Raw genomic sequence first — 13975 nt, 5'->3', positions numbered from 1 at the left:
TCTTCAGTAAGTTTATAACCTCTTTAGTAAGATCAGTGCTGAATTATGCTTACAGTTAAAAATGCCTTTTAAAAAAACATCTAACTTAAATCCCTTTTTACAGCCAATTAAACTGACTGGTCTCAATAGTGATGGAAAACAGTTGGTCTTCACGAGAACATCTGTTTCACTTAAAGGCTTACTATTTCCACTTTCAGCCTTTTATTTCTGAAACAAAATAAGTCTAGCTGTTCATTTTTTTCTCATAGGTGATGATTTTTAGTCTACTTATCCCTTTTGCTACTGGCCTCTGAATTCCTCCCAAGCATCATTTTGGATAAAGACACAAGTACCAAATAATGTGGAATAATTATACTTCCATGTCTTACACCCAACATTTCTTGTGATACATCCTCAAATGACACATGAAATTTCTGTACTAGCATTGCTTTCCTGATGCAGCCTATGTGCCCTTTTCTGCAGTGCTTCCACCTTGCCAGTTTTCATACTTTCTGTGTGTGTACTTTTCATTTTTCTTAACCAACATTTCCACACTGCTGCTTCAGAATTAAATGCCATATTGATTGTGAATAATGTCACCAATTTACCATGGTTATGCCTAATTGTAGTTTTTTCTTGTTGAGTGCTAGCATCCCTTCTCTTTTTGGTATCATCCATGAATTTTATAAATATGTTTATCCACTGGCATAAATACCAAGTTTAATCAGACTAATGTGAGACTCCTGTGGTATACCTTCTAAAATATTCTGCAAGTTTGAAGAGGAGGAATTCACAAATATAATTTAAGTCTGATTTTAATCACTTTTGCACAGTCTGTCGTAATTACATGTGGTCCAGATTTCTCTTGTATGTTTGTAAAATGTCATGCAAGAAAGGCTGAATTAGTTTCCTAAATTGAGGTGTATCACATCTGTGAACTCTTTATCTCTTAGCTAGTTTTCCTGCCCAAACCCAGAAATAGACTGATCTAGTTTTGGCAAATATATAAGTTTTATTATAATCTGAATTATACACACTGCAATTATGGTCTGTTGAACTGTAGAAGACTGGAGTCTGCCTGCATCCCCTTGCCTATGAACAGTACAGCAGATGTAGCTTGCATAAATTACTACATCATGTTGTATCCAGCCTCCTTATGTCATTCTTCATTTTGAGGAGCAGACCTGCACTAATTCCAGTGTGGAGGAGAAAGTCAAGGAACAGCTCAGATTATTACCTACATTAGTCAAGTTAAACAAGCTAAAAATGTTTTTGGCAAGTTATAATAAACAATGGGGGACAGAGATTACGGATTGGAAAGAATAGCAGGAAGGTGGGTTGAAATAAAGTGCTATCTGTGAAATAAAAAGTATGTCATATTGAAAAACCCATAATGGAATTATTTTTATGACTTAAAAATAAGAGATCCGGTATATTTTCTCCTTACTGTCTTTTAGGTACTGAACCTCTTTTTGGCCTTGCTTCTGAGCTCATTTAGTTCAGACAACCTTGCTGCTACAGACGATGATAATGAAATGAACAACCTACAGATTGCTGTGGCAAGGATTCAGAAAGGCATAGATTACGTGAAGAGAAAAGTGCGTGAATTCATCCAAAAAGCCTTTGTTAGAAAGCAGAAAGTTTTAGATGAAATCAAACCTCTTGAAGACCTAAACAACAAAAAAGACAGCTGTATTTCCAACCACACAATAGTAGAAATAGGTAAAAACCTTGCCTATCTTAAAGAAGGGAATGGAACTACCAGTGGCATAGGCAGCAGCGTGGAAAAATATGTTGTTGATGAAAGTGATTACATGTCATTCATAAACAACCCAAGTCTCACTGTGACGGTGCCAATTGCTGTCGGGGAATCAGATTTTGAAAATTTAAATACAGAGGAGTTCAGCAGCGAGTCAGACCTGGAAGAAAGCAAAGAGGTAGGACCATTTCTATATTTAAAATGCTCTGATGCTTTTCTTTATTTCCTAAGGTTACTAGTGTTGAATTCAAATCTCTATTTAATTCCTGTATAACAGCGTACAGAAACCTGTAATGGTATTTAAGGTAAATTGATGTAAGGTTGTGGGTTTGAAATGAGATGGTAATACAGTATTGCATTTACAGTAATAATCAAGATGCATAAGAATTTTAAAGAAAGTTAATCCTTTTTTCTATTTTATTTAGTTAAATCATTGACAAGAAAATGAACTAATTTAATAGCCCCGCATACCAGGAGTCTTACAAAATATGGGGGGTTATGCAAGTTTCTCCATGCTTATTTCATCAATGAGTTTATTTACTCTCCTGTCTGCTTTCTGGAGTGCCTCCTGTCAAATTAACAGTTCGTTCTGATGCATTTAACCTTTTTGATATAGTCAAAATACATCTACATATATAATAAGTACATTTGAATACTGGACCAGTATCACTAAATGACTTCATAGAAATCACTAATAACCCATCTGATAGTAGCAGAACCACTGAAGAAGTGAAATAATGGCCTTACGGTAAAAAAGTTATGAAGCTTTATATCTCAGTATAAGATCCTTTCATATGGCTACCCATTGTCATTTTCAAAGCTTTAAGATATTTGAGTCTGTTACCTACTGTGACCGTAATAAAATGTACCTCTTTTTGGCACAATGTAGTGTTAAATGGACAAATCTGAGATAGAACTTAATGAGTTATAGTGGATGCTAAAGTTATTATTATTGTTTTGACCCAGTGCTCTGTCCTGCACAATTGTATGTGGTGAAGGCACACCACCTGAACTGGAGTAATTCTGTGCTATACTTGGTACCGATGCTAGTTCATTTAGCATTAGCATGGGTATTTTTGAACAGTACTGCATAAAGGTTTTCATAAGTGATTTCCTCGCACTTGAATCTGAGGGTATAAATATGGATAAAATTCTAGTAATTTTTGCCCTGAGATCCTTTTTTGTACAGACTGCATCCCACATTTTAGTCATGTTTTCTTATTTCTTATCAGAAATGTCTATTGTTCTTTTAAGGATTTTTTTTTTCAGATTGTTTTTATTAGTATTTATCTTACTCTTCAAAACCGTGACTTAGATGTAGAACAAAGCAGAAGTTGTAATTTAACCTTTAATAGTTCTGTGTAACAAAGAGGAGTGATTATATGAAAGTTTCTTGGCCTGGATGTAGGATTTTGGTTGATTCTATTCTATCTTTCTACATAGGATAAGAAAAGGAATCTTCTTCAGGCACCTTTACACCACACAGGGCTAGTGCATTGTTCTGCTGTTCCATTGTTCTATTGTCCTGTCGTTAACTATTTCAAACCTTACTGTTGCCAAAGGAGCAGCAAATTCTATTGCTAATCTGGTCAAATTCCACCTATCAGTGAGATCATCCATAATGATTGCATATGACAGTAATGGCACAGGTTCTTTTTCTGTCTTTTTGTAAGTCACGTAGTTTCCTGGTATAGGCCTGGTCCTTCTGGGTTTGTTCTTTTTTCCTGTTAATAGTGTTCAAGTTCACCTGTCACCTCCAGCCTTTTCCCTGCGTAGCAACTAGTGATAGCCAGAGGATGTACTGAAAGTTTGGTAATAAAGTGTTTTAAGTTAAAGTTCAGTACTAGTAAACAAAATACTTTGGATTTCTTCATCACAAAACATTTATTGCTATCTTGGTGGATTAACAAATACTTGTCTGTCATTCTGTATTTGTCTGTAAAGTTAATATAGTATTTTTATCAGTTTCAAGGGTGCTGTCAACCTAAACCTATTATTTTTCATAAAACATTCTAAATGCCTCAATTGGAAAGTGTGCAGAAGATACTGTTAGTTTATTCTGCAGATATATTGTAACTGGCAATGATGCTTCAGATGATATTACTGTATGAATGACACAAAAAGACAATTTTCTGACACAGATAAACTTTGAGATGTTGACTGTGAAGTCCCAGTACAATCAAAAGTATGCACTCAGGAAAACTCACTTTGCTTCTTATTTTGTGCTTCCACCCATATCAGATTAATTCTGATGATGTTAACAATTCTGATACTACCACTACACATAGTAGTAGTAAAGCATGTTTTAAATTGTCCTATATACTTTTCCTGTGCTCGTTCTTTTTTAAAAGTTATGAATTTACGTACATATTAACTGAAGTTTTATCAAAATAGATTATAGCTCTGATAATTTTTAATTGGCATCTTCTCTGTAAAAAGTAATTTGGAATTATAAATGGATTCCTCTAATTTAAATACTATATGTCATTAAAATGACTGATAAAGAAGTAATTTAAATATTTTCATTAGCGATTATTAGATTAATTAGCTGCTGAAGTCTTTTAAAAATGTAATCACAGGACTGTTCAGTACTGGTGGAGTGTTCTCCATTACTTATGCTGAAGCTACAATTGCTGTGCAGAAAATAATCCATAATTCACTGAACAGCGGTAGCAAGAAGGAACATGACTTTTGGTAGCGCCTAATGATTAAGGCATCTGTTTTGAGAACGAAATCTTTCCCCGCTACAAAATCTGTTTGTATTTTTTTAACAGTCAGTAGTCAGTGGCTAAAATGCAGAAACTCCCTTGAAATAGGGACCGAAACCTGACTTTCCCATATGAATTCCCTGATCGCCACCATTCTCTCTTTTGCTCCTTTTTGTAGCTTGCTCAGTCTTTAACTATTTACTGCACAAGACCATTATGTCAGTAGAAGAGACGGAGGATGTACCTTATTAAAAGCTATAGGCTGGTGGTTAGCAGGACTGCGTATGACCTCAATGACAATAGTGCATCTATTTCTTCATTGAGGATGGTATGACTGTCGACTGTCTTCATTAGCCAAATCTTTCCTTTTCCCAATGGAAAGACCCCAACTGGGTTATTCTACAAGGAAACAAAAATATTGGTTTGAATTCCTATAGGGAAAATTTTAAAGCAAAATATCCCACATTTGAGACATGAGCTCCAGTCATTAAGGTTCCACCATAAAAGAAAGGCTTTCTTCTCCAGATACAATATTTAAAAGAACAGTGTCCTCATTGCATTCTTGGAGGCACTTAATCCTGTAAATGTGTGTGTTAATTATGCTTCAGGAACAGCAAACTGATCAGGCGATAAGAAAGAGAAATGCATATTCAGTCAAGAATGATCTAGTACCAAGCAGTTTTGACTGATCAAGCCTGAAACTCTTCTGAGTATATTCAGGACCAAACTTTCTTACTCTTGCAGAAGTTGAAGGTGAGAAATCGAAGGGAATGTTTACAAATTTCAGGCACCTTCAAGAGAGACATACCAGTTAAGCAAAGACATTGTGACCATATTTCTTATTTAACTGCCTAAATGTCAAATAGATTTTAATCACAAAAGTGCATTTTTTTAATCTTAATCCTAGTTCCTATTCTTCACCAGATAATTCTTATCCACTGTCGGTTTTGGCATAGAGAAGAGTGATGGCTTATTAGCACAGGACCAACAGTCTTGTTATGAAAATGATCCATAGGAAAAGAAGACATTTTAAAATTAAAAAAGTGACTAAAAAAGGCTTTTTGTCCATGGTGTCATCTTTTTTGTCATGCCATAATGTGCCTTGCATTTCTGCTCTCTCATGTGTTCCCATTGATAAGATCCTGCTGTTGACAAGCGTTGATCTGCCGGTCACTTCATTGCCTATACCACAAATTAAAAGAACTGAAATAAACTGCCACCAAACCACGTTCAATTAGCGGTATCCCAAATGAAAGGCAGTTTAGACATCCATGTACTGCGAGAACGCTCTGCAGAAGATAGCCAGATGCTAATGAGTGTCTTTCTGTGTGCTTTTCCTTTTCCGTATGTATGCATATGCAAATACATATTCAGTGAGGTATAGAGCAATAAGCTGCATTTCTACTAAGTAATTATCATTTATTAGCAAGTTTTATTTAAGTATATTAATGTTTGGTGAATTCTTTATTATAACATACATCTTTTTCAGTATTTTGACAGAAATGTTAACTAGATTATGCCTTTCTAGAAACAATCCATACAATACTGTACATGCCAGTGTGAATTTAAAAAGAATTTTCTAGAAAATTGCCTGAAACCTAAAATAGAATTAAATATGAGAACACTGTGTCCATAAGAATGGTAATGGGGGAAACACAATGTAATAAGGGAATTAGAGAACAAATCCTAAACAAGACTTTACCATGGAAGTTGGGTCATTAACAAATATGGGACCCCTGTGTCTGTTGTCCTATATGTAAAGGTCCGTGGACCTGAGCTGCATTACTGCTATGCTGGATAGTGTAGAAACTATAAAAATAATTTTTCCTTTTTAGGTTCTTCAGTACTACAGGGATGGTTTATGCAGAAAATTTTGTAATGCATGCATAGCCATGTAATGATTAGATTTTTATGTTAAATGTAACTTCTAGGGCTAGTAATTACACCAAAATATACCAAGTTACAACATATTTTTAAATGTCTTGAAAAATATGGGATCTCCTAATGCTGTTGCAGACACCTTAATAATGTATATTTTACTTTAAGCAGTATTCAGCGCAAAAAAGCAGAGGTGCTGTGTCCTGAACTTCATTTCCTACCATTCTTACTTCTCACAGGAGTAGAACCAAGCTGGATCAGTCAAGCGGGCAGCTCTGGTGCCTTTTAGCGAGGCAGAGCATCGTGTCACCAATTTTACACAGGTTACCTAAGCAAGTTATACATCTATGTGTATATACTATATAATCACTTTTTAACGGATATTGACTGGCCTGCATGCTCTTCAGCTATGATCCTGTCCCATTCATTGCAATAGAGTACAAACATGCACAGCTGCTCTCTGCTGAGTCATGAGACTCGCATCACAGCATGGTCAGGCGAGATCGGCAGCCCCAGTATTTCTCTCGTTCAGATGCCCTACTTTCCCTGATATTTTAATAGTATTTTGCAGTGCATGCTATGTACCTTTCCCAATCTTGATGGTAAAGTTTTCAGGATTCTATTTTTGAAAGGTTTTCTTTCCTTTTGAGGGAAGACAGAATATGCAATATGTAAGCTGTGTTTCTTATCAGAAGCTTATATAAGTCCATCTATAAATTGTGCTGATAATGAAAAGCTGCTAGCTATTTTGGAAAACTTTCATACTATTTTATTTTAGCTTGTAATGGAGGTAACTTTCAAACTCGTGATAGTCACATTTTTTATTTTTCACAATTTTTTTCTTAGAAATGCTTTTCTTCAGTACTTGTATAAGCATTTAGTTATTTTGGAGATGAATATGCAGTACTTGAAGCACCATTAAGCATGAAATTCATTTAATTTCCACAGTCAAAGCATGTGACCATCATTTGGTTAAAAAAGCTCATACAAAACTGGTATTTGGCTGGTCAAACATTCAGAGATCAGTTCTGCTCTTACTTACGCCCACACTTACAAGTGTAGAGGTGCAAAGAGAAAACTGATGGCAAGATCTGGCCCAATTCAGTCTTACCATAGCTCTTTAATTTATGCTCACAAATGGACTACCTCCCCAAACATCTGAAATTGTCTGCCCTGAGAAACTTAAACTTACTCTCATCAGTAATAAATAAAGTTCAGCAGTCTAGTAAATAAGCTACCGATTTTGGACCAAAAGGTTCCCAGCTTCAGTATGATTTACATCTCACCTATTAAACATTGCCATAATATTTACAACACCATAGTTGTATGATGCTGCTTTCAGTTTGGTAAATCAGTGGAGTTAAAATACACTTACTGGATAGCTTTTTGGTACTCTGAAGAATTTAGGCTTTGGATTGTTTGTGAATTGGTCACATCGTATTGGCACATTGCAATTCATGGTGGATGATATTACATTGTTAATATTAGAGTTAATTGGAGTTCGCTTAATTAATCTTTACAAACAGCAGTCCCTTGCTCTGTTTCAGAAATATTCTTTCACTATTACTTGTGTGAATTAAAGAGCCTTTTTAAATACCTTCCAGTGGGAGTGCTTTTGCAAATATTTCCACTGCTACTTACGATGCTTTTGCTTTCATCCAACACCCTTGCAAATATTTTTATTTATGAAATGCTCATAAATAAGTAGATCGAAGGAATTATGAAAAGCGATAAAGTACAGAGTGGACTATAATTTAGGAATCCTGTTTTTTGCAGTATTTTCAAACAATAGTCATCACAGATTTTTTTCGCTTTGGTTTACCATGTTTTGGTTTTTTGAACTGGTAGAGTTATGCATGACTGTATAAGCGCTAGAAAGAATGACATCCAGATTCCACTTAATTATACCAGTGGAACCACAATGATATTTCGTTGATTTTATAGGTGATGTAGCTGTGCTGAGAAAGATTGGATAAGTTTGGATATAATATTGCCATTTACATCACAGAACGTCTCATTTTCATACTGACATCTACACAGCACTGAGAAAATAAAACCAATATAATTTCCATTATCTAACATTTTCACAGGTATCTGGGAGGAAAGGAAATTAAAAGCAAAACCAAAATGGTGGTTTCTCTTGGCGCCATCTTCCTGCTTATGTCTGTTCTGCTCTTTGCTCCTTCAGTCCCTTAAATTATGATTTCAACAGCTATTAGTGGCATCCTGGCCAATCCTGAAAATTCAGGCTTTCTTGAAAATAGAAAACAAAGAAAGAATGAAATGTTAGAAGCTCAAAGTGGCCTGGCTGTAAGTGAAGCAGAATTGTATGAATCTATGAGATGTTGTCAAGGTTCAGAAAGTAATTATATCAAAAACTTCCTGACCTCATCTTGGCTGCTGCTTTTTGCAATGTTGCTCTGATAGGCAAGCTGCTTTCCACTTTCAGTTTCTATCTTGAAAGCTAAACTAAAATCTGTATCTCATACTTTATTGCTGACTAAAGCATGACTGGCAAGGCTGTTGGTAGATGTGATGTAAAAGATATATCTCTCTCTCTATGATGATCAATATATGGCTACTTTAGAACCATGTAAGTACTTTTGTCCCCTTACTGTCTTCTGTGAAAAGGAGATGGAGTATGTACATTCTGAGCTTCTGAAAAGTAGAGTTCTCTGAGAATAATTTCCTTGGCATACTATTCAGAAAAAGTCTAGCATTATAACTCTCAAAGAGTGGCTGATACTTGACCGTGATAGATCTCATAATCTGCGTGACTGAATACTTCTGAAACCTAGAACCATGGTATAAAAAAGGTTTAAAAAGGACTTACTATTTTATCAAAATAATGTTTGGGATTGATGATTATCTTGTTTGTACAGGTTCGTTTTTTTTTTTAAAAAAGCTGTATACAGTGAAGTATATAGCATTGCCTAAATCCAGTTTTTGTAATGCTGGTGAGCAGAGAAGAATTTATCAGGTACAAAGGTAAATTTGAGATATGTTAAGGTATAGAACTGGGATGTATACCACATACCTAACATATCAGGGTCTGCAGCTAGGGGATCTAGCTGTCCAGCTGGATTCCGTATGTGTGAACACTGGCAAGTCACAGTAAGTGGTAGAAAAATTATTCCAATGTATTAAAGCATATGCAAAAAACACAATCAGCAATAACATGGTCCATTCCCAGGTGATTTTGTGTTGAATACATAGAAATCAGTACAACATCCCTGGGTCAGTTGCTTTATATCAGAGTAGAATTTTGCTGTGGAAATATGAGATTGTTACTGAAAGGTTTTCCTAGCATACTGAAGGTAATTGATTTGGTAAAATCTTAAGAAGTTGTATCATAAGACCTTCCTAGCTGTTTCTAATACATACTAAATTTTATAAATATTGTATAGAATGCCATACAATAAATTCAATATTAAAAATAACAAAGAAACAACAACAACAAAAAGAAATAATTTGTGTTGAAAAAATTTAATTTTTTCTTCCCCGTATCATACTGAATTATTACAGATTGAATTTACTGAATAATTTTTATAATGTGCTTCTTCATATACTGATCAGGTTGGGGCTAAGTTCAGGTACGTTAGAACTGCATGCTAAGGAAATACTCGTTACATCAACAACAGAAGAATGACTGAATTCTCAGTGGGATATAAAACATTTAATTGTTGTGTTTCAAGTATCCGCTGCTGTTGATTCAATTTAGGATTTTTCTGTTTAGTTTAACTCCTGTGATTATTATTACAGCTCTTTAAAAGAAGCATACCAGATATTCAGTGAGAAGAGACTTGTAAGATACAACTCACCATACATACTGCCCCACATAAATAAAGATGGCTTTCTGATGTTCCTGATAATTGACTGCTCTACTCATCATTTTCTACCTTTTCTACCTGATCTTTTTGATCTCTCCTTATAGTGGATATGCCTAATCTTCCATCTTGAGTTAACTTTTAGTCTTTTTTACTGCAATTTCAGTAACAGGCATTCATTACCCCTTCTTAAAATTAACATGTGCCAATTAACCTAACTGTGTAATATCTGAGTTACCGAACTCTTCATTTTCCTATAAAAGAATGGACAGTAGGTCTTTCAAACTTACGGTTTAACCAGTTCATAATTTTTCTTTGCTCTGCTATTACTACAGCATTCTGCTAGAAATGCTGTCCAGATTGGAATGATGCAAGCAACAATTTAAGAAAACTCTACATAATACAAACAGATAGTTACTTCTCAGTTTAAAAATGCTTTACTGTATTGTATTGATAAATGTCAATTTTTAACACTATGTATAAATTTATTTGGAATGTACCTTGTGTTTATGGTATTTCTGGCATTTTCTCAAACTGATTGACTTCCACTGATGTTTAAATGCTGTGGTCCTACTTGAGGACTGCAGTATTTATGCCCTGGTTTCCAGTTTCTCCATTTTAGAGGCAGTATTCCACAACCACCAAACTGCCATGCATTATCTATAATTTGAATATGTTGCAATGGGAAATTTGTTAATAATAACCTGCAGAAAAGTGTGCATCCGTGTCTTTGTAAATTAGACCTAGCCTCATAGATACTAAAGCTTATGCACAAATATGAGACACAAATATGTAAGCTGGGATTTGCAAAGAAACATAAAGGAAATGGGTGTACAGATATCACTGGAATTACGTGCATAACATATCCTAGAATAAATGTGTCCATTTGTTTGGTCTTCCTCTAAAGTGCGGGCTATAGTGTACCATGGTACACAAAAATCAAAGTTAAGCCTATGTCAAAATCACAGCACGATATATTGTCAGAATGATTTGATAAAATCAGAGTGGGGGAGAAAGGAATTAATCTTCTTTTTGTTTGAAGAACATACTTAATACTGTCTGCAGTGTAAAATTCCATTAAAATTTTATGGTACTTTCTGTATTCACATACTAATATCATTTATATTCCCTTAACAAAAAACTGTATAGAATTTTGGTCTTCTCAAACATGTTTTAAAGGAATAATGCCTCTAACTTAAGTTTTAAGTGTCAGCAAAGATATATCTTTAATGTTACCATGGACCATCTCTGTCTAATATTAACTCCCTATAGACTGTATTCTATATCTGCTTACATCATTCCTTTTTTAAAATTAGCTACTTATCAATGCAGCTATTTTACTGATGTTATACTCCACATAGTGATAACATTAGAAGAGTCATAGAATGCCATAATCAAACTACTTTTACTTATTATAGTACTCATATTTGTCTGTTACCAATGTAATGTGATGGTGTGAAATAATAATTTTGAAGATTTGGATTATATTATCACTATGATTCATTGGTGCAGGATTGGTTTATGACAGTATTGGTTTAAACGCATTTGTGTTCACTTTAGTCTTCCCAAAACAAAGATCTTTTGGGGCTTTTACAGTGATTGGACATGTATGTGTACTGTACCAAAGTAATAAGTAGTTTCAAAATGCACAATAAATCCAGAAAATGCATTGGCAAGTGAGAATGCAAAATATCAGCTACTGCTCTGAAAATAATGTGCTGCTCTTTTGGAAATAAAGAGAATTAAACTATCCTATACAATTCATAACATGTGTTTTCATGTCAATGATAAAGAAAAGTTTATATTCAAACTTTTTAGATTTTACAGACTTGATAGAATAACATTTACTTGAGACATGAAAATACATCTGTGCAGCTTGCTGTTGGTTTGGTCATGACGTTGGAAAATTATTTATATTAACACATGCTATCTTAAGTGTAATCTAAAATGCAGCCACACGATTGGAATAATTAAACAGTGCTAAGTGTGGAAGGCACGCATTCCTAACTTACTGAAATTTCATTTCAGAATTGTTATGTGTGGCTCAGAAGAGTAGTCTAATAATTTCAGCAATTCCTTGTATGAAAATATCAAAATATTTTCAATAGGGAAAATGCACATGATGTAGTTTCTAATCTTGTGACCTCACCTGTAGTAGAGCAATTTGGCATTTTAGATTGTAGATAAGAAATTATTTTAATGTCAGAGCACGGAATACATGCAAAATGTTTTGGTATGCATTTCAAAAATGAACTTCTATTAAAAATAAATAAAATCGAAAGAAATAATTATGTGGGGTTTCATTCACAGAAATTAAATGCATCCAGTTCATCAGAAGGCAGCACAGTTGATATCGGGTTACCTCCGGAAGGGGAACAGCCCGAAGCAGAACCCGAAGAATCTCTGGAGCCAGAGGCTTGTTTTACAGAAGGTAAGCGAAGCAAAGTATGTGCAAGGTGATTAGACCTGACTGTGTTGATTTGGGCTGGATTCTATTTTTATACAAAATCAAGAAAAAGCTTTGTGATTATAGTTGTATTTTCTGTTTGTGTTAGTAACTCTGTCAGAAGTACTGCCGTAAATGTACTGTTCTCATGCTCGCTCTCTCTCCTTGGAAGGTGGTATGAGAGTTCCTAACTTTTAACTTCAAATATTGTAATGAAAATCCTCAAATAGGAGATACTTAGTTACAAGCAGTGTTGAAATAAGCCAAATGACTTCTGTTCATTGTGATTCGTAATAAATATTTACCTTATTCTGATATCTCAAAATTCATTATTGCACTTAGGCTGTGTGCGGAGATTCAAATGCTGTCAAGTCAGTGTAGAAGACGGGAAAGGGAAAATCTGGTGGAATCTTAGGAAAACCTGCTATAAGATTGTTGAACACAACTGGTTTGAGACCTTCATTGTCTTCATGATTCTTCTCAGCAGCGGTGCTCTGGTAAATTCAATGTGGAACTATTGCGTCTATTTTAAGCAGCAAACATTTAGAATTACAGTTAATTATATAGCTGCAGGTATTTTACCAGATTGATGTTAAATCAGGTGGTGCTGAGTAAGCACTGATGTAATTAGATCCTCATAGCAGGAGCAAAATATAATGTACTTGCTAGACTTGGGTCAATGCACAGTCATCCACTGTCAACGTAGACATTTTCTTTTGAAAAGAGAGTTATTAATCTCTGTTCAGGATTGCTTTGTGGGTTGGTGTGTATAGTTTGGTTTCAATTATTAGTTCCTCAAAAATTCTGCTTCACAGAGTCATTATTAAATCCCTCATATAATTTTGGTATAAAGTTGTAGCTACCACAAAGGAGATCCTTATGTCAATAAGCCATTGGTATCCGTGGAAATGAATGAAGATGAGATTTGGAGAATGGTCCAATGGTAAGTTTCATGGATCACTATTCAGCTCAGCTGAAAGCTGAATATTGTGTTTGGACCCAGGTTTATGACAAGACTACAGTATGGAATGAAAGCAAAAGTTGTGCTTGATAGAAGGATATATGCCTTATCGTCACATATATATTTCCAATTCAATTTCATTCTTGGCTACTACATACCACACTGCAAATTGTGAAGACATATAATTATATCTTAAAAAATCTTTTTCACAGGCATTTGAAGATATATACATAGAGCAACGTAAAACTATCAAGACCATGCTGGAATATGCTGACAAAGTTTTTACTTATATCTTCATTCTGGAAATGCTTTTAAAATGGGTGGCTTATGGCTTTCAAACCTATTTCACTAATGCGTGGTGCTGGCTGGACTTCCTGATTGTTGATGTATGTATTCTTTTTCATGTTCTGTTTGACA

The 13975-nt window shown here is 34.7% G+C and overlaps 1 protein-coding gene across 4 annotated transcripts in view; it reads left to right on the top strand.

The window, feature by feature from the left end:
• Nucleotides 1–13975, top strand: part of SCN2A (sodium channel, voltage-gated, type II, alpha subunit) — an 80034-nt gene that overhangs the window by 47755 nt on the left and 18304 nt on the right. For all 4 annotated transcript variants that reach the window (XM_009894603.1, XM_009894606.1, XM_009894605.1 and 1 more), the window contains 4 exons: nt 1437–1916; nt 12462–12582; nt 12940–13094; nt 13771–13944. In XM_009894603.1, coding sequence (XP_009892905.1) covers nt 1437–1916; nt 12462–12582; nt 12940–13094; nt 13771–13944 — 930 coding nt within the window. The remainder of the gene's footprint in view (nt 1–1436; nt 1917–12461; nt 12583–12939; nt 13095–13770; nt 13945–13975) is intronic.

The sequence above is a fragment of the Charadrius vociferus genome, unplaced genomic scaffold (assembly GCF_000708025.1).
Source record: "Charadrius vociferus isolate BGI_N301 unplaced genomic scaffold, ASM70802v2 scaffold161, whole genome shotgun sequence".
Classification (NCBI taxonomy): domain Eukaryota; kingdom Metazoa; phylum Chordata; class Aves; order Charadriiformes; family Charadriidae; genus Charadrius; species Charadrius vociferus.
This window is presented reverse-complemented; position numbering and strand designations above follow the sequence as displayed.